The following is a 19,517-nucleotide window of genomic DNA, read 5'->3' as shown; positions in this document are numbered from 1 at the left end:
ACAGGCAGAGCTCGGCTCTGTGCTCCCAGCTCACCCAAGGTGCAGTCAGACCTCTCACCTTCTCCTTCTCGATGAGGGAGGGGATGAAGCTCCGCTTGTCCGCTGGGCGATTTGTCACCGGGTGGATCATGACTTCGTGGGTGAAGAAGTCAACGGCCGGCTGGGGAGACACAGATCCATGTTGGCCCCATCCTGGGACAACCCAGGGCTCAGAGCAAGCGCAGAGGGTGTGCCATCAGCCTACCTCGTAGGGATTGAAGTGGACATCCCCAAACTGCCCTTTCTGGAGCCGATGCACCAAGTCCACCTGCTCATCTGTCAGCTTTATGTCTGCACCCGTCACCTTGTCCTGGACCGTTCGCCTGCAGGGAACGGAGAAAGGGTTAGGGCTGGATTGCGGCGTCTGTCCCGTAGCGGGGGACTACCATGAAGCCCTGGGCTCCCAAAGCCATGTGCCCAGAGTCACACCGGGGGACCTCGAGGTGTCCAGTCTGTGTTCTCCAGTCCTGGCCTCTGGGGAATTGGGGCACTTCAAGCCCCGGTGCACACATGTGTGGACACCACACACTCCACGCGGTAAGCACATCACGCCATGCACCAATGTGGTCTTCCCTGACACGCTCACCAGTAGTCAGGGTTCTCCATCTTCTCCAGGAACATGTCCAGCTCATCCTTGTTCCGGATGGGCTTGTAGATCTTCTTGCCCTCCAGGTTGTAGCCGATGTGTGGGAAGTCCTGGTACCACTCCATGGGGATGTTGCCCACCGTGTTGCGAATGTCCTGGAGGGGAGTGGAGGGGAGTGGTGTGAAGGGAGGGGACACCATTCCAAACTGGGGTGGTTAAAAAAGGAGGGAGGGCAGGAAAGCCATGTGATGCCCACCCACCCCACTCCCTCCCCCAGGTACTGGCTGAACGCCGCTGCCCCTTTCTTGCCCACTTGCAGGCACCGAAAAGCTGTAACAGTGCCCAGGCAGGTGCTCTGCCCACGGCTTGTAGCGAGGGATGCCCCAAACCCCGTGGGAGTGAAGCAGACCCCGGCTGCGGGCTGCCAATGCTCTCACTGCTGCACGGCACTGCTCTGGCACCCACACCCCGCCGGGGTGGCACGGCGCTGGAGGGGGGCTGCACCAGGGCAGTGACCCCAAAGCTGCAGGGGGCTCAGCAAGGTCCGACCTCCAATGCCAGCGCCGTGCGTGGGCTTCGTTAGGGGATGTGCACCCCCCTCCTCTGTGCTGGGGGCAGAGGATGCAAGCAGTCAAGGTGAGCAGCGCCTGGGCTCATTTACAGCAGCAGGAAAGTTTTTAAAAACCTTTTAAGGGTTTGATGGACGGGAACGGCGGAGCGTGGCGCTGGCTGCGGCCAGGCTTCAGCTGCCTGCCGGCGTGCGCGGGCAGGGGGCTGCGGGCGGTCAGCAGCGCCACGGCTGAGCACATTCCTGCGTCCATTCCGCAGGCAGGAGTGCGCCTCACATTTTCCGATCGCCAGCTGCCAGGCCTGCTCCCCCTGCACGAGCACCCGGCCAGCCGCTGCCTTTCCTGGCTGCCCGGCCTGGCCGCAGGCAGCTGCCCGCAGTGCACCGGTGGCTTCGTCCCTCCCCATGGCTCCGTGGCCTCTGTGTGTGGCCAGGGGTCCCAAGGCTCTGGGACAAAGGCAGCCCTTGGCATCGTGGCAGACTGGGCCAGCCGGCACTATGGGCAAGTTTTGGAAATGCCGGCAGGCTCCGCATCGCCTGGCCCCAGTGCCGGCGGGTGGCACGAGGGACGGCTGCCCTGGCCCCATCAGCAGCTTGCATGGGGACACGCTGCGGAGATGGGCTGTCCCTGACCTGCTGTGGTCTGGGGGGTGCTGGGGGAGATGGGGGAAGTGCTGAAGCAGCTCCGCTTCCCTTCACGAGAGGCTGGGGGCAGGAACCAGCCCCAGCAGGGGCTCCGGACACCCACCGGCTCCAGCTCCCTGGCAGGACCCGCACAGGGCTCAGAGGGGAGTGGTGAGGACGGAGAGCCCACCCAAAGAGCTCACCCAGGCACCGAGCACCGACTGGGGGGCCCGATGCCAGGACACAGCTGGGGGTGTTTCATTCCGCACCCTCCCTGGACGGGAGCAAGGACACGTTTGGCAAAGGGAGATTCAAAGCCAGCAGCGAAACTTCTCCCGCTTAGCCCACTGCCCAGCAGCAGTGCCTGCGGACAAGGCAAATTCTCCAAACCAGCGAGGCAGCCCCAGCAAGGCAGACCTCCAGGCTCACCGCCATTGGCAGCAAGCCCATGGCATGCCCTGGGGATGGAGCCCCTGCACCTATACACGAGGGCAGGATGCAGCCTGCTGGTGGGGGTCAGCACCGGGCAGGTGGTCCTGCCTGGCCCCCAGTGCCAGCCCCCAGTGCCAGCCCCTGCTGCTCACCCACCCCGGCTGCATCCTGCACCTCGGGGCTGGTGGGGTCAGGCAGGAGCCTGGGGCAAGGGCCCTCTGGCCTCCCCCAGCTGCCCTCGTGCTGCAGAACGCAGAGACCCCGTCCCCAGTTACGGCCACAGGGGATAAAGGTGTGAAGGTGACCTGTGCCCCGTACACCCCGCAGTCAGGGGTCACCCTCGCCCCGCGGCACCATCTGGTCCCCATAAACACTTGCAAACACCACGGAGCCTCCCACAGAAAGGCACTGGGAGCCTCGGGAAGGCACAGCCGGCAGGAGCCCCAGGGTCCGTGTTGGACCCATCCATCACTCTCTGAACAGAGTCAGCGCAGGATGTGCGCAGCCCCCACAGGGATCTGGGCAGGAATTTTCCCCTCCACATCAGCAAGGGCCAGCCCGGTCTTGGGAAGCCACTTGCTGCGCTTGGCTGGAGGCTACTGGGGCACAGCCGAGACCCGGGGGGGCTCCTTGGACCACCTGCGACCGACCCGGCAGAGCCCCTGCACCTGCAGGCGGAGCCCCGCCGGGTGCTGCCCTCCGCAGCTGCCCCACTGGGGCTCATGCAGGCAGACAGACAGACAGACAGACAGACAGACAGACATCTCCGGAAGCCTCACCCCGTGGCTGGCAGCCGCCAAGCCATTATCCAGGAAGCCAGGCTGTTATCCAAGGAGCTCTGGGAGCCTGGCACAGGCTGTTCTCCAGCCACCCACCCCTTGGGTGCCCCGGCACAGCCCAGGAAATGCTGGTGAGATGCCCGATGCCCGCAGCTCTCCCGTGCGGTGTTGCAGCTCCAGGTGGTGGTGCCAGCTCTTGGCCAGGCAGCCGCCTGCCGCCGCCGGGGCTGTCGGGGCTGGAGCTGCTGCCTCACCTGGGAAGGAGACTTCTGCGATGGGGCAGCAGACGCTGGCTCCCCGAGGGGCTGTGGTGTCGAGGCAGGAGTCCCCACAGGCACGGGGACTGCTCTGGCCAACCTGCCACTTCTCAAGCTCACAGCAGCCCCTTGGGGGCCTGCAAAGGCCAAGGGACCGGTGACAGGCTCGGTGACAGCTGACGCTTGCTGTCAGCACCCAGGTGGCATGAGGCATGCTGGCCCAGCAGAGGTGCACGGCCACCCGCCCAGCTGTGCCCCGCCACATCTGTAGCATAAGCACCTGTCCCGGCAGGGCCACGGAGCCTCTGGGGAGAAGCAGGGGAGAGGACGCAGCAGTCCTGGCCAGGCAGCAATGCTGGAGCCACTCTGCTTCACCTCTGCGGACACAGTGACGGCGGTGGGCCACAGAGCGAGAGGACACTAGGAGATCGGCTGGATGGGTACCTGGGTGATGACACGGGGACAGCGACACGAACTATTTCTCTGGGCTCTGCGGCCCACAGATCGGAGCAGCTTTGCTCCCTCTGCCCTTTCTCCCCATGTGATGCTCTCTGATAAACACAGGCTCCACTCACGTGGGGAGAGACGTGAGCAGGGGGGCCGCTCCCACCGCGGCGCGGCTGAGCAGGGGTGGCCGCAGCCTTCAGCTGCAGGGACACAGTCGGCGCAGAGACAAACAAGTATTTTTAACACCCCGGGCTGCTGCACAGGGAGCGCTGCCTTGCCTGGAGCCTGGAAGCCCAGACTGGGCGTCTCTTCCCGAAGGCCAGCTCAGCTCCGCCAGGAGCTGCGGACTTGACGCAGGAATCCCTGGGCAAAGCTCTTGCCAGGAGCACAGGCAGGATCCCAGCAGGCCTGGAACATTTTCCCCTCAAACGAGAGCCCCAGGGTCCCGTGCTGGCCACATGGGAGCGCACCCCGGCCGCCCCAGCCCGCACCCCGAAACGGGAGGTGCCCCCACGCAGGGACGGCCTCGGCGCCAGCAGCGTGCCCCACGCAGTGCTCCTGTCCCTGCACTTACGTGCCTGGCACAGACACCCCAGTGACCGCTGGGAGAGGACACTGGGAGGCCCGACTGGGTGTCCCCAGCCCTGGTGGCTCCAGGGCAGGAAGCAAACCCCGAGCACTGATGGTGCCGCTCCGTAGGTCAGGATGGGGATCTCAGCCCCGACAAAATCCCGTAGAGGGACATGCATGTCTGGGGCCAGGGCGGGAGGATGGCCGGGCTGTGGCTTCCCCCAGGGGGCTAATCCACAGCGGTGGGACCCATGTTCCCTCCGCAGCCCCACAGTGTGGAGGAAGGAGCAAATTCCTCCCAGACTTGAGCTTCTTCAGAGTGTCGAAGCAGCGCAGTAGCCCCGTGTGCCTCCCCTCGACTCCCACCCACCCACTCGGGCAGCTGGGCTGCCTCCCGTGCCGTTAACACATGAGCCGCGTCCTCCGAGCGAGCGCGGGGGAGTCTGGAGCCCCGGCGCGAGGGACTGCCGTCACTCAGCCTCACGTCTGGAAGTTGTTCTTGGATGGGTCCTGGGCATTCCTAGACGCACATTCCTGGCAGCTGGAGAGCCTCGTAGGAAAGATTCTTCTCTTGAAAATATCCGGTCCACGTGGAGGAGAAAGGGGACGGGGCAAGCTCGGCCCTCCCACCCCCCCATCCCAGGGACCGCAGCGGCGTGCCCGGGTGCCGGTGGGGCGCTGGGGATCCCAGCACCATGGCACAAGGGCGTTTCGGATGCTCCCCGGGGTGAGCACAGTCCAGACTCCAGCAGCGCTGGGGAGGGCTCTGCACCCCCAGCAACACTTCCCATAGGAGCAGGGTCCTCGAGGGCACGAACACCAGGCACACTCTGCAGGGAAGGAAGCTCCACAGAGCCCGGAATCAGGTTGTCTGCAGGAAAGCCACCCCAAGCGCCCCACGCTCTGCAGGGCTGTTAACTGGGGAGGGGGCAGCTCCTGAAGACGGGGGAGGCAGATTTAAAAGGGACCACAAAGGAAGGGGGGCAAGGCAGGCAGCTGCTGCAGGCAGCACCTCCTCTGCAGCAGAGCCATGGCGTCATTGCAGGCAGCCAGGCCAAGCTTCCAGATAATAAAGCTGTGGCAGGGGGTGGACCGCAGCCGGGAATTTCAGACTCCTCGGCCTTGGCTCCACAGCCTCCCTGGGAGAAGGCTCTGACACCAGGCTCGCCAGGGCCTGGAAGACAATGCCCAAAGCGGGACATCATGGAAGCTCTCTGGGAAGCCAGGACAGCCACAGGGCCAGGGGTCGGGATGCTGCAATCTCCAGTGCCAAAAATCTCTGCTTATTTAAGACTGGGGCTTTCCGAGCCAGTGCCAGGTGTGGTGCTAACGTCCTGACCCGGGGCTGAGCTTCACCTGCACACAGGACCACTCTCCATCCCGCCCCGAGCCGGAGGAGCTGAGCCACAGGCAGATGGATGTGCTTCTCACCAGGAAGGACAGCGCAAGAAAAGCGCCCAGGGATTGCACTTGGATAGAAGGTGCTAGAGAAAAGCAAGATCATTAGCGGAGCTAAACGAAAGCAGATGCCTACAGGAGCCTGGTTTTCCAAAGCACACATGGTGAGCGCCCAGCACTGTGGAAGGAGATGACAGTGGCTTAGATTTCAGAAGCTGCCGAGGCTGCTGATGAACTGTGGTAGCGCACTGCAAAGGTGCAAAACACCGGCTCGGAGTGACAACACCCTGTGTGGAGCTCCTGCTTGGGAGTGTGCTCGGGGAGGGGGTGGGGGGGGCACACACCGTGCACCACCACCACCGCCGACACGGAGGGGAAACCCGAGACTCCACAGCAAATGGCAATTCCCGTTTCTGGCCAAGTTAAACCACTGCTTATCAGCACACCACACCAACGCAGTGCACTCGAAGGCCATGAGGCAGCTGTACCAGCAGAGCAGGGGGGGGTCTCACCTGGCTCCCCTGGGGCTGCATGCAGGCAGGGCTGGAGCTGCCGCTGTTGGGGACTGCCAGTCCCCCCCTCCCCAAGAGCAGCCGGTGTCCCTCCTGCTGGCAAGGGGAGAGCAGCCCTGAGCCCCACCAACCCCCAGGCTGTGGGTCTGCAGCCACCCTGCCAGGGGGTGATGCTGCCCTGAGGGTCCCGGGCGGCAGGAGCTCTGCCGGGCAGGGGGATGTGCCCGGGCACGGGTGGGCTTTCTGTGGGTGCTGCTGCTCTCCCTGCACAAAGACAGAGTGTACAGCTGAAGGGGACGAGGTTATGGAGCTGGGACAAGGCAGCCTGGAGCTGAAGCAACTCCCTGCCAGCTCAGGCACAGCCTGCTCCAGTGCTAGGAGGTCCACAGGTTCCCTGGACCCATCCTGGGTCCCCACATCTTAGGGGCAGCTCTGTGGCCCAGGATGCTGTGGGGATTCCCACATGCCTGGCCCCAGAGGAGGAGGCTGATGGCCTTCACCAGGGCCGAACCTCCCTGTCTGCCCTCTGCCACTGCAGCAAGGGCCAGCAAGCTACAGAGCAGCCTTGCAGCACCTCTGTGGCTCCAGGTCCACAATCTACGCTATGAATTCCAGTGGCCCTGGGGCTGCCACCGAGCGGAGAGCCTTGCGGAGCAAAGCCAGAGCTGGGTCCCATTGCCACGAGCCTCTAAGCTCACCTGCGGAGCACAGAAAATTTCCTTTGGTCCCACGTTTGGGCACAGCCAGCCAGGACGGCCCCGCTGAAGTGGCAGCCACTGGGGACCCCTGACTGACCCCCCAGGCCCTCTGTCCTCCAAGGAATCTGCTCGAGCTTGCTGCGTGAGGTGAGCTGGCACAGGAAGGGGAGCAGGGGGTAGTTTGGGGCAGGTTGCAAAGTCGACCCTGCCAGCAGGTGCCAGCTTCTGCAGGCTCAGCAGAGCCAGCATGGTTATGGGACAGGCTATGGGGGGAGGTTACAGGGACACAAGCAGGCTCTGTACCTGCACGCACCTATCCAGGTGACAGAGACACAAACGATGTTCTTGTAATCTGGGGTGGAAATTAAAGCAAATTCAAGCAGCAGGCATGCACCAGGCAGGAGCTTTGGTGGAGGTGTGCCGGTGGGCAGCTCCTCAAGGGTTAATTCCTCCCTCTCTGCCCCATTAGCAGCAGCAGCAGCAGCAGCAGCAGCAGCAGCAGCAGGATGGATTTGCTCATGCTGCGGGAAGGGGAGGGAGTGCTCTCAGGGGCTCTCTCGTTGCAGGGACTGCTGAGCAGCCCTAGCCCCAGCCTGGGGGTGACACAGCCCTGTCCCCAACCCTGCCTGAGGTGCGAGCTGCCCACGAGCCCCGCAGGCACTGGGCTTGCTCCTGCCTCAGCACTGAGGATCTTCTGGGGCCCTCTGGGAGCCCCCAGGGACGCCCATACCGGTGCCCACCCCCCAGCAGCTTCGTGTCCAGGCAGTCAATGGGCGAGGAAGCCGCCCAGGTCACCGTGTGCCCACCACGTGCCGAGGCTCAGGGCTGGCAGGTGAACCACAGCAAGCGCTCCCATCCTCATCCTGGCCACGGTGCCTGCAGCCCACTGGCCTCGGGCAGGACAACCCACCCCCCCGAGCCCTGAAGGGTTAATTCCCCTGCGGGGATGGAGGGTGAGCTCAGGTAGGCGTGAGCCTGTCGGGCTCCCACATCCAGAGCTGGAGCAGGGCTGCCTGCCGGAGCCGGAGGAGGGGCCTGGCTGACCACTGCTGCTGCTATAAAACTCCCAGCTCCTGCCACACTCGGAGCCTTAAGATGCACATGTGTGGGGAGAGGAAACAGGCAGCGCTGCCTGCAAGCAGCCCGTAGCCCCAGAGCGCGGAGCCAGCCGGCGGGGAGCTGGGGAGGGGGCCCCCCGCAGCACCACCCCCCAGCCCCAGCCTGCCCCTGCCCGGGGAGGGCGACACCAGCTGCCAGCCAGCCGGGGCTCCCCGGACCCCCGCGGGGCAGCAGCATGAGCGCCTGGAGCTGAGGCTGCCTGCAGCAGGAGGAGGTCGGCAGAGCACGGCGGTCCCCACGCGGCTTCCCCCGGTGTCCCCTCATCGCCCATCATGTCCTTTGCCATGCTGCGCTCGGCCCCCAGCCGGTACCTGTACCCCGAGATCAGCATGCTGTCGGAGGACGAGGAGAACGGCAGCGAGAGCTCCGGCTCCGACGAGAAGCCCTACCACCTGGATGCCGACGGCTATGGCCTCAAGGCCAGCAAGCGCAGGAGCGGCAAGAAACCCAACCGGATCAACAGGGAGCCCCGGCAGCGTCACACGGCCAACGCGCGGGAGCGTGACCGCACCAACAGCGTCAACACTGCCTTCACCGCCCTCCGCACGCTCATCCCCACCGAGCCGGCCGACAGAAAGCTCTCCAAGATCGAGACCTTGAGACTGGCCTCCAGCTACATCTCCCACCTGGGGAACGTGCTGCTGGTGGGGGAGGCGTGCGGGGACGGGCAGCCCTGCCACACCACCCCTGCCTTCTACCACCACGGCGGCGGCAGCCCCCCCGCGCGCGACACCGAGAACTCCCAGCCCAAACAGATCTGCACTTTCTGCCTCAGCAACCAGAGGAAGCTGGTAAGTGGCTGCTCGCACCGTCCCCCCGGGGCTTTTGGCTGGAGGGGGCTGCGCTGGTCGCGTTGGGGGACCCCCAGGTGTCCCCAGCCACAGCCGCGCGAGGAAGGGGTTAGGGAGCGCCGGGGTGCTGGCTATAGCTGTTGGGGCTGCTGTGAGCCGAAGGGGAGATGGGATGACGGGGGAGAGGAGCTGTGTCGACACGAGCTGCAGAGCACGCCAGACCCTGCTGGCAAGCCCAAAACCTGGGGGTGGAAAATACGGTGCCTCCCTTCAGCACATAGAGATTTGCTGCCCAAAGCCCCCAGCAGCTGCTTCCAAACCTCGCACGCGTTCGCTGAAAGGCAAAGGGACAGAAGGGGAAACCCTGCAAGGGTGAGAAATGGGATTTTAGGAGCTGGAAATCGGGCGGAGGGAAAGTAAGAGTCTGGAAAGAATCTGCCTCTCCCCTCGGGCAGAGCACAGGCAGCAGACGGAGAGCTGAGAGTGGTCTGGGTGTGGGGCTGGTGGCAGCCAGGGCTACCAGCCCCCTGGGGCCGGTGGCTGGCCACAGGGCCAGCTGCTCCATCCCCTGCGCACCCAGCTGCAGGCCTGGTGTCCCAGGGAGCCGTGCTGGGACAGGGATGGGGAGAAGCTGAGGTTACCGCCAGGGCACTTAGGTGCCCCTCCAGCATCCCAGTGGATAGGGGGGACCAACAGCTCTGCCCCACGAGCACTCGCAAAGTGGGACGGGCTGTCCCAGTTTGCCGAAGGCACTGGTGAGTCTCCACCGCCAAGTAGGAGCTGTAACACTCCAGCCAACCCAGTCCACCCAGTGTCCCCAGCTCCTGGCTCTCAGCCCCCTGTCCTTAGGGATGTGCGCTCCCCACTGCGTCCCAGCAGAGGCTGTCTGCCTGTCTGCCTGGCACCAGCACCAGCCAGCACCTGCCATGCCAGCCCACGGCTCCGGTGGGGTGGGCACCAACCGCCCACGGAGGGTGAGGGGGGCAGGTGGAGCAGGACACAAGCCTGGCAGCCAGACTGGGAAAATCCAGCTCCAGTGGCAGCTCTGCCGAGGCTCCGGGGGCTGTTTGCCTGACTGCCACCAGGTAGGAGAGGCAGCGAGCAGCTCCCTGTGCCGTCAGACCTCCAGCAGCGTGGGGAAAGCCAAGCTGCCCCAGGGGAGCCATGCGGGGCTGCAGCCCTTCTCAGAGCTCTCCCAACGTATGGGGCAGCTCTTGCCAGGCACACAGAACCACGGGGGAGCGGAGGCACTGGGAGGAGGTGGCTGTCAAGAGCCTCCAGCCTTGCTCAAGAAGGCTGTGTCCCGGGCAGCGGGGTTTTAAAAACCTGTTGGTCTCCTGGACAGTGCAGATGGTGTCTGGCAGGGCAGAGGTAAATGGGAGCGCAAGAGCTGAGGCAGAGGCGTCGGGAGGGCAGCCGGAGCCGTGCACGCATGCTGCACCGTTTGAACCTGTTTAACCCCAGTGAGTAATGCCCTGAAGAGGGAGAAGTCTTTGTTAAGGATTCAAGGCTCATTAAGCATGAAGCAGTGGCGGTAAAACTAGTCACGAGCAAACTCTGACAGCCTGAGTATTTCAGAGCAGGAAACCCCCAAACGCTGTTAATCCCCCTTGCACATCCTTTCCAATTCACTAGAGAAGGAGACAGAGCCGGGAGCAGCAGGCAGGAGGGAATGGCGTCGGGAGTCTTTGCAACTGCTGGGATTTGCGCCGCTAAACCTTAGGTCATCAAAGATGAACACCCAGGGAGACCAAGACCCTGTCCCGTCCGTAGCTTTCACAAGCCCCAGAGTCCAACGCTTCTCAGTGGGTGAGGGATGCAGACCACCAGCTGCCGAGTGCCCTCGTGCCCCAGCAAGCTGCCCCAGCCAGTATCAGCCCAGTTTAAAAACAGAGGCTGCAGGTGGGGAAGAAGCTCCTACAGGGCTGAACTGGAAAACTCCACCTTCCAGTTACCAGCCTGTTGGGAAACCTCCAACAGCTACAAAGATCAAGCATTCTCCCCCTCTTTTGCTGGTATTGCCGCTTTTGCATCAACTCCAATAAATCCCCATCTCCGCTTTTGCACCAATTCTGATAAATTCCCATCATGGCTTTTGCATCACTTCCCAGCACAGGCTGCTGTGCAGGAGCAAATCCCAGGACAGGCACATGTGCCAAGGCGCAGGGAAAGGATAAGCAGCGCAGGACTCCTGGGCCAAGATGGGCCAACTCCCTTCCTGCAGCTCATCTGGATAAACCTTGGCGAGATTAGATCCGGAGTGGCAGTCAAAGGGGACGAGATACTTGGGTTTGGCTGAGAAATAAGCTAGGTCAGGCTCACGCTCGCAAGACGGGTCCGAACAGACAGTGCCTAAGCAGTGCACTCGCTCTGTGCTTGAGATTTTACGGCCAGATAACAACTCGATAGGTTTTATTGTGTGTTAAAGGAATAAAATAAACCATCTTTTATCAGGAAGGTATTGTGACAAATGGTGAGGAAATGGAAGCAGTCTCCTCTGGAGCTGCAAACCTGGCGCAGCTGGGAGCTCACAGTCCGTTTGACATTGGGTGCCTTGGCTCTGGGGAGCCAGATGGCCACCGTCCCGTTCCGGAGAAAGCAGCTCGATGTGGGGCTGCTGGCCTCGCCTTGTGGCCAACACCGAGCCAGGGCCAAGGTGCACGGCAGCTCAGGCCCTTCGCCCCAGCACCCACTGGCTTGGGAGCTCAGCGACGGCACACAGCTCCTCCAGGACCCCCTTCCCACCTACCTGTCCCACCGGGGAAGGAGGCAGAGCCACTTCTCTCCCAAACACACACACAGCTTCGCTCCACGCTGAGCTGAGAGGAGAGCAGCTTGATCATACCAGAATATACACTGCCTCGTGCTGCTGGGTGCTCAGCTCAGCACGGCCCACCCGTCCCCCTCGGAAAGGTCTGCTTTTCCACCATGCCTTTTCGCTCACGGGTAAGGATGTCGTTTCAGCCGACGTGGCCTTGGGGTATGTGATTCCATCTGCCTCCATCTTTCTCGCCTTTGCCAAAGAAAGGGTAACCTTGGGAGGGCTCTCCTTTGTGGTGCCCCCTGGCAAGCCCCTGCCCCATTTGCCCCCTGCCACCAGTTCTGGCCGTCCATTTGGTGCCAGATGTGCCACCGGCTCCCCCGTGAGAGCTGGCCAGCCTGCAGGTGCCTGCTGTGGCCAGCTCCCTAAAACCTCCTGCCCAAAAGCCCCTGGACGCGCCGGGCATGCCATCCCCACCCGAGCGTGGGAGGCTGCCCCTGAGCCATGACACCTGATGTCTCAGCTCCCCTCGTTAAAAGCTTGGCAGGAATTTGGCAGGAGATGGCAGACGTGGCACAAGCCTGTGAGACAGCGTGGCCGCCTGGCCCCCAGGCACCCTGGTGGGGAAGGCAGGAGCACCAGGGATGCGGTGGGTGAGCATCTGCGGTCACTGCGAGAGGGGAAACGGGACAGAAGGTGTGGGCTGCTGTGCAGATGCTCCTTCTCGTGACAGGGGTCACAGGACAGGGCTCGGATGGGGTGTTTGGGGTTGCCAGATGCTGCGGGCACCCCAAGGGACAGCTGAGTTGGGCAGCACTTTCCACGGCCTATGCCTCAAACCAAAGGCCTCAAATCACTTTTGCTGGCTGAGCAGCACCCCGGGGGCGAAGGGGCTTGCCCAGATTCATGCTGCATGACTCAGCCTTGCCTCGCACCCAGGCATCCCGAGGCCTTATCCCAGGGACTTTCCCAGATAGCGCTGAACCCAACACCATCTCCTCGCTGGAAAGATCTTTCTTTAAAATGACTCACGTAGGTGTCCCCCGCCCGCTGGAGGAAGGAGCTGCCGAGGCTGGCGGCTGCTCAGGCTTCTGTCAGTTCCCCCGGAACTAATCAAAAGGTTAAAAACCCATGTGGGGACAAGGCCTTGGACTTGGCCAAGGCCCCAGTGAGGACACAAGCAGGAGGGAGGTGGATGCCAAGTGGTAGGAGCGTCGCACTCGCCACAGGCGTTCCAGGACAATGTGTGGGCGGGTGGCAGTGACAGAGGGGACAGTCCCCAGCATTGCCAGGGAGCAGGCTCCTGCCGCTCCCGTAAGAGAGTGCCGGGAGTGGGGTCCCGGGGCCATGGTGCCCTGGACACCCATCATCCCCGCCAGGCTTGTGCTTCTCCGGGTTTTCCTCCATAGCTGTTGCCTGTGCCATCGTCCCATCAGCACTCACTGGGGGGGGGACACGATCAGGTTTCTCCTCCAGCGACCGTGTCAGCTGGGAGAGTTGCTGTGAAGAGCCACAGCTCAAGCAGCTCGCACACTGCCTGGGTCGGGGGTGGTGGACTGGGCTTGTGTAAATGCCCGTAAGTCCAAACCCAAGCCAGGCCTCTTGCCAAAGCTGCTCTGGGCTGAGGGCCCTCGCAGCATCCTCTGTGTGCCACCCGCCCTCACCAAGCACTTGTCCCTGCTGCCCGCGTTGCGTTGAGCTGTAAGGGACTGAGGGGCAAGGGGGCCTGGGGGCAGAGTGGGGGTCACCTTGAGCAGTCAGTGCCGGCATTGCACACCAGTTGAAGTGATGAAGGAAGAGTGGCCAGCAGTGGCCACTCTGTCTTCTGGCGCAAGAGCACGCATTTGCACGGAAGGCAAACGAGGGAGGGGACACTGAGACCACCCGGGAGCTAAAAGGTGTCACAAGGGCAACCACGGCTAAAGCCCCCAGCCTGACTCACCGGAGGGCTGACCTGTCCCATCACCCACGGGCAGGAACAGTGCAACGAGCACCACGTCCCTTCCCAAGCCACAGCGGCAGCAGAACATCCCACCTAGGCCAGCCATGCAGAGCCATACCTGATCCTGGGGCGCAGGCAGAGTGACACTCAAGCTTCCCCTCTGCGTCTTCTGGGAACCCAGACCCACAGAGAGCACCCAGCCCATGCTGCAGCCCCTTGGGGGGGGCCCAGAGCATGATCGCTCTCCCCTGACCTTGAGGTGGCATGCCTGACCCAGCCAGCCCTTTGGAGGCAGGTGGGAGCCCTGCAAAGAGCAGGATGGGGTCATGGCACAGCCGTGGCGTTAATTGCCAGCACCGCCAGCCAGGTGACGTGTCAGAGAGAAGCAACCGAGCCTGGGGCATGGCAAGGCTGTAAAAGAAGCCCCCGGGCCCCCGTGTCAATCAGAGTGGAGGGAAGGGACAGAGGGGTACCCGCTGTGTGTGCACGCTGCCCCATCCCGGGCAGAGGAGCCGGAGGGGCAGGCAGTGGCTCAGTGCCACCAGCTTTGTGCCAGGGGCCGGAGCAGCTCCAGGTCCTGCAGCCACCCTTCGTGGGCAGAGCAGGTGGGCAGGGAGGGCAGAGCCAGGCGCCGCAGGCTGGTCTGTGCCTCGCCATCCCCCAGAGGAATGGGCAGGAGGAGAGAGGCTGCAGCGCTTCCAGGCAGCATGGGGAGAGAAAGGTGATGGCCATGCAGACCCCCAGCCCCTGCCCGATGCCTGCCCTGGCAGGGGGCACGTGAGGCAGGTGAGGCAGGAGCCCTTCAGCAAACTCTTCCAGAGCATCTACCAAACCAGCTCTGGTCCCAGGGAAAGGGAGCAGAGAGGAGTTTTCAGTAGAGAGAGATGCGACAGGGCACAGGGCCGGAGCAGAGTGATGAGAGGAGTGCAGGTTTTCCTGGGCAGCTAGGACAGGACCTCGGGAAGGGGCAAGGTAACCAAGCAGGAGAGCAGCGATATCAGGGGGGAGTTTAACCTGGCCTGCAGGGACCTGTGGGGCTTGGCAAAAGGGCTGGGGCTGGCGAGGAGCCCTGCCAGGGCAGCTGGCATCACTGCACGGAGCAGGAGGGGGCAATATGGGCAGCGGCTGAGTGCCGGGAAGGCAGCGTGGGTGTGCTGGGTCTGGCTGAACCACCACCGCCAGCCCCTGCCACAGGCACAGGGGGTGCCGCAGCACCTGGGGTGAGTGAGGCAGCCGATCACAGAGGGTTTTGCTGACTGGACCCTGTGCAGCCATGGGTGCCCAGCTCAGAGCTGCTGGCTCTTAATGCTCTGTCCCTCGGGAGGCAAAATGCTGGCAAAGCTTTTTTAAGGGCAGCCTCAGCCGAGCAGGCTTGTGATTCAACACTGAGAAACTCGCAGCCTGCGTCAGGGGTAACAGTAACTGTGAGGAGGGGGAGAGGAGGAAAGAGAGGGATGAGTGGGATGATGGGTTTGGGCTCCTGTCACACACTGCTTTGCCTGCATCCCTTAGGTTTGATTGCTTGTTGCAGCAAAACCGCTGGCAGCCACCTCCCCTGCGGCGCCGAGTGCCACGCTGGACGCAGTGGGGGCAGGCGCAGGAAGGGCTGAGCCCGGGTGCTCGGCACAGAGCACTGGGAGAGCCGCCCTTGCTCCACCGTGGCTGGCGGTGCCCTGCCCCAACGGGTCTGCAGGGGCAGCTGCAGCTGCAGGGCACCCAGAGGCACCGCTCGGAGCAGCCGCTCCAGGCTCCAGCACAGGCATGGCTGAGGCGACCCCAGGATGGAGCCCCCCCTTGCCCTCGCCCCAGGCACAGAGGGGAAAGCTTAGTGCCCTCATTGCAACGGCTGTCGCCACCAGCACTCCCCACATCCCTCCTGCCACGACCCAGCCCACGGTCACCCTGCCACCAAGCCCACGGGACGGCCAGGCCTTGGCATCAGCCAGTGGGGACGGGAGTCTGGACCCACCTGCAGGTTTTATGTGCAAAACCCCATGATTTGGGCATGGGGTGGCACATCGCCGGGCTGTAGGGATGGGGACAGTGCCGGGCAGTGGAGGGCTCTGTGCGCACCCCCAAAAGCTGCCTGCAGGCATGGATGACGAGCTGCCCAGAGCCACGGGCAGAGCCCAGGAGCTCCATGCCTTGCCCCAGCGCCATCCCCCCGCTCCCCCCACGGTATCTACAAGATGGGACAGCTCCGCAGCCCTGTAATTTACTGTTCCTGCTGCACTTAATGGCAGCGGAAAGGCAAGGTGATAGGGGAAAAAATATGAGGCGGGATTTTCCGAATCCCCATTTCCTCTCCAGACAGCACAAGAACTCCTGGGGCCTGAACATCTGGGAAATTTAATTTTACCATTTCTGAGCTGAACTCCCCTTCCCCTCCCCTCCCCTCCCCACCCCTGGTAACAAAGGAAGAGTCAGAGCAGGGGCCGCACGTGCAGCCGTGGGGGAGGCTGCGCAGCAGCAAGCCCTGCGGACCAGCCCCGGGACGTGGCCTCAGCCGGGACACGCTGGCAAGCCACAGGCCAGCAAAGAAGTGGAAACACCACCTAGCACCTGGTCCCTGGGTGGAGAGACCTGCAGCCAACCTGGTCAAACTCCAGACAGCCAGGAATCCCATCAAACTGGAAAGGAGAAGCGCCAGCTCTGCCTGCGCACACCTGGCTGGGGCAGTGGTGGGGCTGGTGGGGCTGCTGGTGGTAATGGTGGTGGTGCTGGTGCTGGTGGGCTTTTCTGGTGCCCGGGGAGCAAAACCCAACTCGCAGCCCGGCTGCCACCGAGGGGCTGGCCAGGAGGACTCTGCGATGGCCCAGGAAAGTTTCCTGCAAGCTGCGGTCCCCAACCAGGTGGACAGGGACAGGCTAGTGTTTTTGAGGCCTCAGCAGAGCGCAGAGGTCCCGACCGCAGGAACTTGGGCTGCAGAGGCCCCCAGACCAGCGCTGCTATCGGCGATTCGGGCAGTGTAGAGGGTTCCCGTCCTGCCGCTACCTCTGTGCGGGGAGAGGGCTCGGGAGGCAGGCGGCTGGATGCTGGGGCGCGGCACAGGGCGGTGAAGTGCCAGGCATCCCGACGAGCGCAGGTGGCAGAGGGGAGGCAGTAAGGGGAATCCCCTGGCAGGCAGGGCAGATATGAAGGCACCTGCAGGAGCAGGGCTTTGGGGCAGATGCAGCTCCGGGTCCTGCTGACTCCTCCAGACCCCTACCCCTTGCCGAGAGACATGGAGGGATGACAATGACACCTCGGGAAAGCTGCCCCACGGCTCCCAGGAGCTGTCAGAGCAGAGCTGCCGCAGGACTCTCCTGCCAAGCACCCGCGCGGGGAGGAGCGAGAGGCTCCCGGGCTGCAGCCAGCGTCCTGGCAAAACTCCCAGCCCCAGGTGTGTTTTTTTAACTTGGCCTTCTCCTTTTTCTCTGCAGAGTAAAGACCGAGACAGGAAGACGGCGATTCGGAGCTAGATGATCACAGTTTTCAGGAAGGACAACAAGGAGGAGCAGAAGGAGGAAGGATGGAAAAGCCACACACACAAAACCACAGCCATGGACACTCCTGCCTTCACCCTGCTGCTGGGGAGAGCTGCACGGCATCGCCCCGGAGGACCTTACCCTGACCCGGACACACACCTTGGCAGAGGCCAGGTGTCCTCCCCCGGCTCGGAGGGGTGACCGCAGATGGGAGGCGAACACGGACGCGGCAGGACTTTGCAGGACCGCGTGCGGCGGCTCAGAGGAATGCTCGCTGCGCAAGGACACTCCGTGATGGCGCAGGCAATGCAGCCGCTGCCCGGTGAGCCGAAGGGGCAGGGGACTTGCTCCGGGGCTCCTTGGAAGGGGAGTCCCTGCCCCGGTCTCTGCGGATGCCACACAAGGCGGCTCCTGGGGGAGAGCTGGCACTCGGACGTGCCCCGTCCCAGGTCTGACTTGAGCAGCGCTGGTGAAACCGCTTATGGAAACACCCTGCTCTCCCTGTCCCCTTCCAGCTTTGAGCCACTCCATCCCCTGAACTCTGAATCCTGGGGTGCTGCATTTGTTGAGTTTAATCAATACATGCTGGTGTTTCATGTCATTGATATGATAATATAAAGCCTGAGCAATTTGTATAATTAAAAATGAATATGGTTCAGACTCAGGGCAGGAACTTCCTTCCTTCCAGAGCCCCTGACCCCTCTCACACAATAAACCTCTGGTTTCACCTCACCCACACTGGCTTTAAACACCGGCCGGTCAGCAAGCGATGGAGCCACAGCTCGAGGTCCACTCCCTGCGCCAGGCACAGCTCCTCCGCCTGCCCCCCTGCCCTTGGGACTGAGCCCAGGCGCAGGGTTTGGGGGGGGGGGGGGGAGACGACCCTTCCCACAGGGTGGCCTGGGGCAAGCACTGAGCCCCATGTGCTATGCTTAGACCCAGCTGGAGGACCAGGTAAAAAGCAGGGACTCAGTGAAAACCAGATGCTGCAGCTGAGCTGAGTTTCCTGGGGAAATAAATTACACACATACGCCATGGCATCTCAGCGCTTGCCGGCGCTCCGGCGCTCGCTCCGAGATTGCGTGGGCCTCTGGCTGCAGGGCAATGAAATGCTCCTTATGTCACCAAAACAGCGTCCTGAGGTTCTAAAATGCGCAAGATGGAGTCAAGGTTGAGCCCTGGCCCCCTCGAGCAGCAGGTGAGGGGCTGCCAGCTCCTCCTCGCTCCCTCCAGCCCCTCGGGAACCCAATGGGGGTCAGTCCCTGTGCCAAATGGCTGCTCGAGTGCGGGGTCCCGGTGGGCCGGGGCTCTGAGCTCTGCCGGTGATACATGCACGCACCAGAAATGCCAGCTTCTCCTTGCCCTGCCAGTGGGACCCAGACCTCCCCTGAGGGACACGGGCTGCTGGTCATACTGAACCCCTCCTCCTTGGGAACCCCCTCTGTGGGAGGGACCCGGGGTGCTCTGGCACCCAGCTCGGCGGGGAGGGGTACGCTGGCACCGGTACGCTGGCACCGTGTGTGTGCAGGACTGGGGGGGATGCCGTGAGAGGGGGCTGGAGAGGAAAGAGGCCAGGAAGATGGGAGGCAGCGCAGGGCACTGGGGCGGTGGGCTCCATGTGCTGCGGCAGGGGGAAGGAGGAGCCAGCGCTCCGGACCCCACGGCACACGGGGAGCCAGCAGACCACGGCACCCCTCGCTAGCGCTGGCGAGTACCCGCGGTGCAGGTGGGCCCAGCCTGGATGGCTAAAACGTGCCACAAAGCATCTCCCTGCTCAGCGCAGCAGGGACCTGGCCACTGCCCGGGGCCCGGGATCGAGGTGGGCAGCCGAAGGGGTGCCAGCCAGTGTCCTGGGGACCACCGCACCCTGCCCCCAGCTGTGCAGGGGACACCAGCTGTTGAAGACAGGAACGGCTGTGAGCCCTGGAGAGCCCAGTCCCCTGGGACCCAGGGCTGCTCCACACTGGTCGCAGGCACTCCCCAAAGATGACCGAAAGCTTTTACAATTTGCCTGGGATGAATTATGAGGGTTGTGGGTGGGTCTTGGAGGGGCTGGGGGCCACGCTCTGTGGCGGGGAAGACAAGGGGGGAGCAGCAGGGCTTAGGGATGCTCAGCACTGGGAAGCAGCGCACAACTGTCCACAGCTCCTCCTTCCACATACACCAGTCCAGCGTTGGGAAATATGGCCCTCTGCCACTGGCAAGCCATGGGCTGGGGTAGGGCAGCGTCCCCCAGCCGGGCACAGCACACAGCCACCAGGCATGCTAAGCTCCCCGGCCAGGAGGTGCAGGAGGGCTCCCTCGCTGCTCCGCACGGCCCTTGGCTACAGGAACGTCAGAGGCAGCTCGTGCCACCGCTTGGCCCAGCTCCCCCAGCACTAACAGAGTGGCAACGGGCCGTTCCTTTCACGCTGAAGGGTTCAGAGGCCCCGAGTGGCTCGAGTGTGGGGCTGCTAGTTTGACATGTCTGGTGCTTTGCTCGCAGGGAGCCCGGCTGGGTGCCGGGATTTGGAAGTGCTCCGCTTTA

General features: G+C 63.3%; 2 protein-coding genes across 2 annotated transcripts in view; one reads left to right on the top strand and one right to left on the bottom strand.

The window, feature by feature from the left end:
* The window catches only part of BOP1 (BOP1 ribosomal biogenesis factor), a 69,847-nt gene that overhangs the window by 6,404 nt on the left and 43,926 nt on the right, over positions 1–19,517 (bottom strand). Inside the window, exons 4-6 of the mRNA XM_055703826.1 lie at positions 626–780; positions 245–362; positions 59–160 (exon numbers count right to left, since the gene is read on the bottom strand). Of these exons, the coding sequence (XP_055559801.1) occupies positions 59–160; positions 245–362; positions 626–780 (375 nt within the window). The remainder of the gene's footprint in view (positions 1–58; positions 161–244; positions 363–625; positions 781–19,517) is intronic.
* SCX (scleraxis bHLH transcription factor) lies at positions 7,514–17,763 on the top strand. The gene is made up of 2 exons (XM_027811286.2): positions 7,514–8,820; positions 16,946–17,763. Exons 1-2 carry the CDS (start codon positions 8,302–8,304, stop codon positions 16,982–16,984), a joined length of 558 nt encoding a protein of 185 aa, XP_027667087.2. The 5' UTR covers positions 7,514–8,301; the 3' UTR covers positions 16,985–17,763.

Source organism: Falco cherrug, chromosome 3 (genome assembly GCF_023634085.1).
Source record: "Falco cherrug isolate bFalChe1 chromosome 3, bFalChe1.pri, whole genome shotgun sequence".
Taxonomy (NCBI): Eukaryota; Metazoa; Chordata; class Aves; order Falconiformes; family Falconidae; genus Falco; species Falco cherrug.
Note: the sequence above shows the minus strand (reverse complement) of the source record. Positions and strands in the feature narration are given on the sequence as shown.

Bases quoted from the DNA above. Each gene is read 5' to 3' on its own strand.
- SCX (XM_027811286.2), top strand. From the start codon at position 8,302: ATGTCCTTTGCCATGCTGCGCTCGGCCCCCAGCCGGTACCTGTACCCC. The intron at 8,821-16,945 runs GTAAGTGGCTGC...TTTTCTCTGCAG, and splicing joins TCAGCAACCAGAGGAAGCTG to AGTAAAGACCGAGACAGGAA.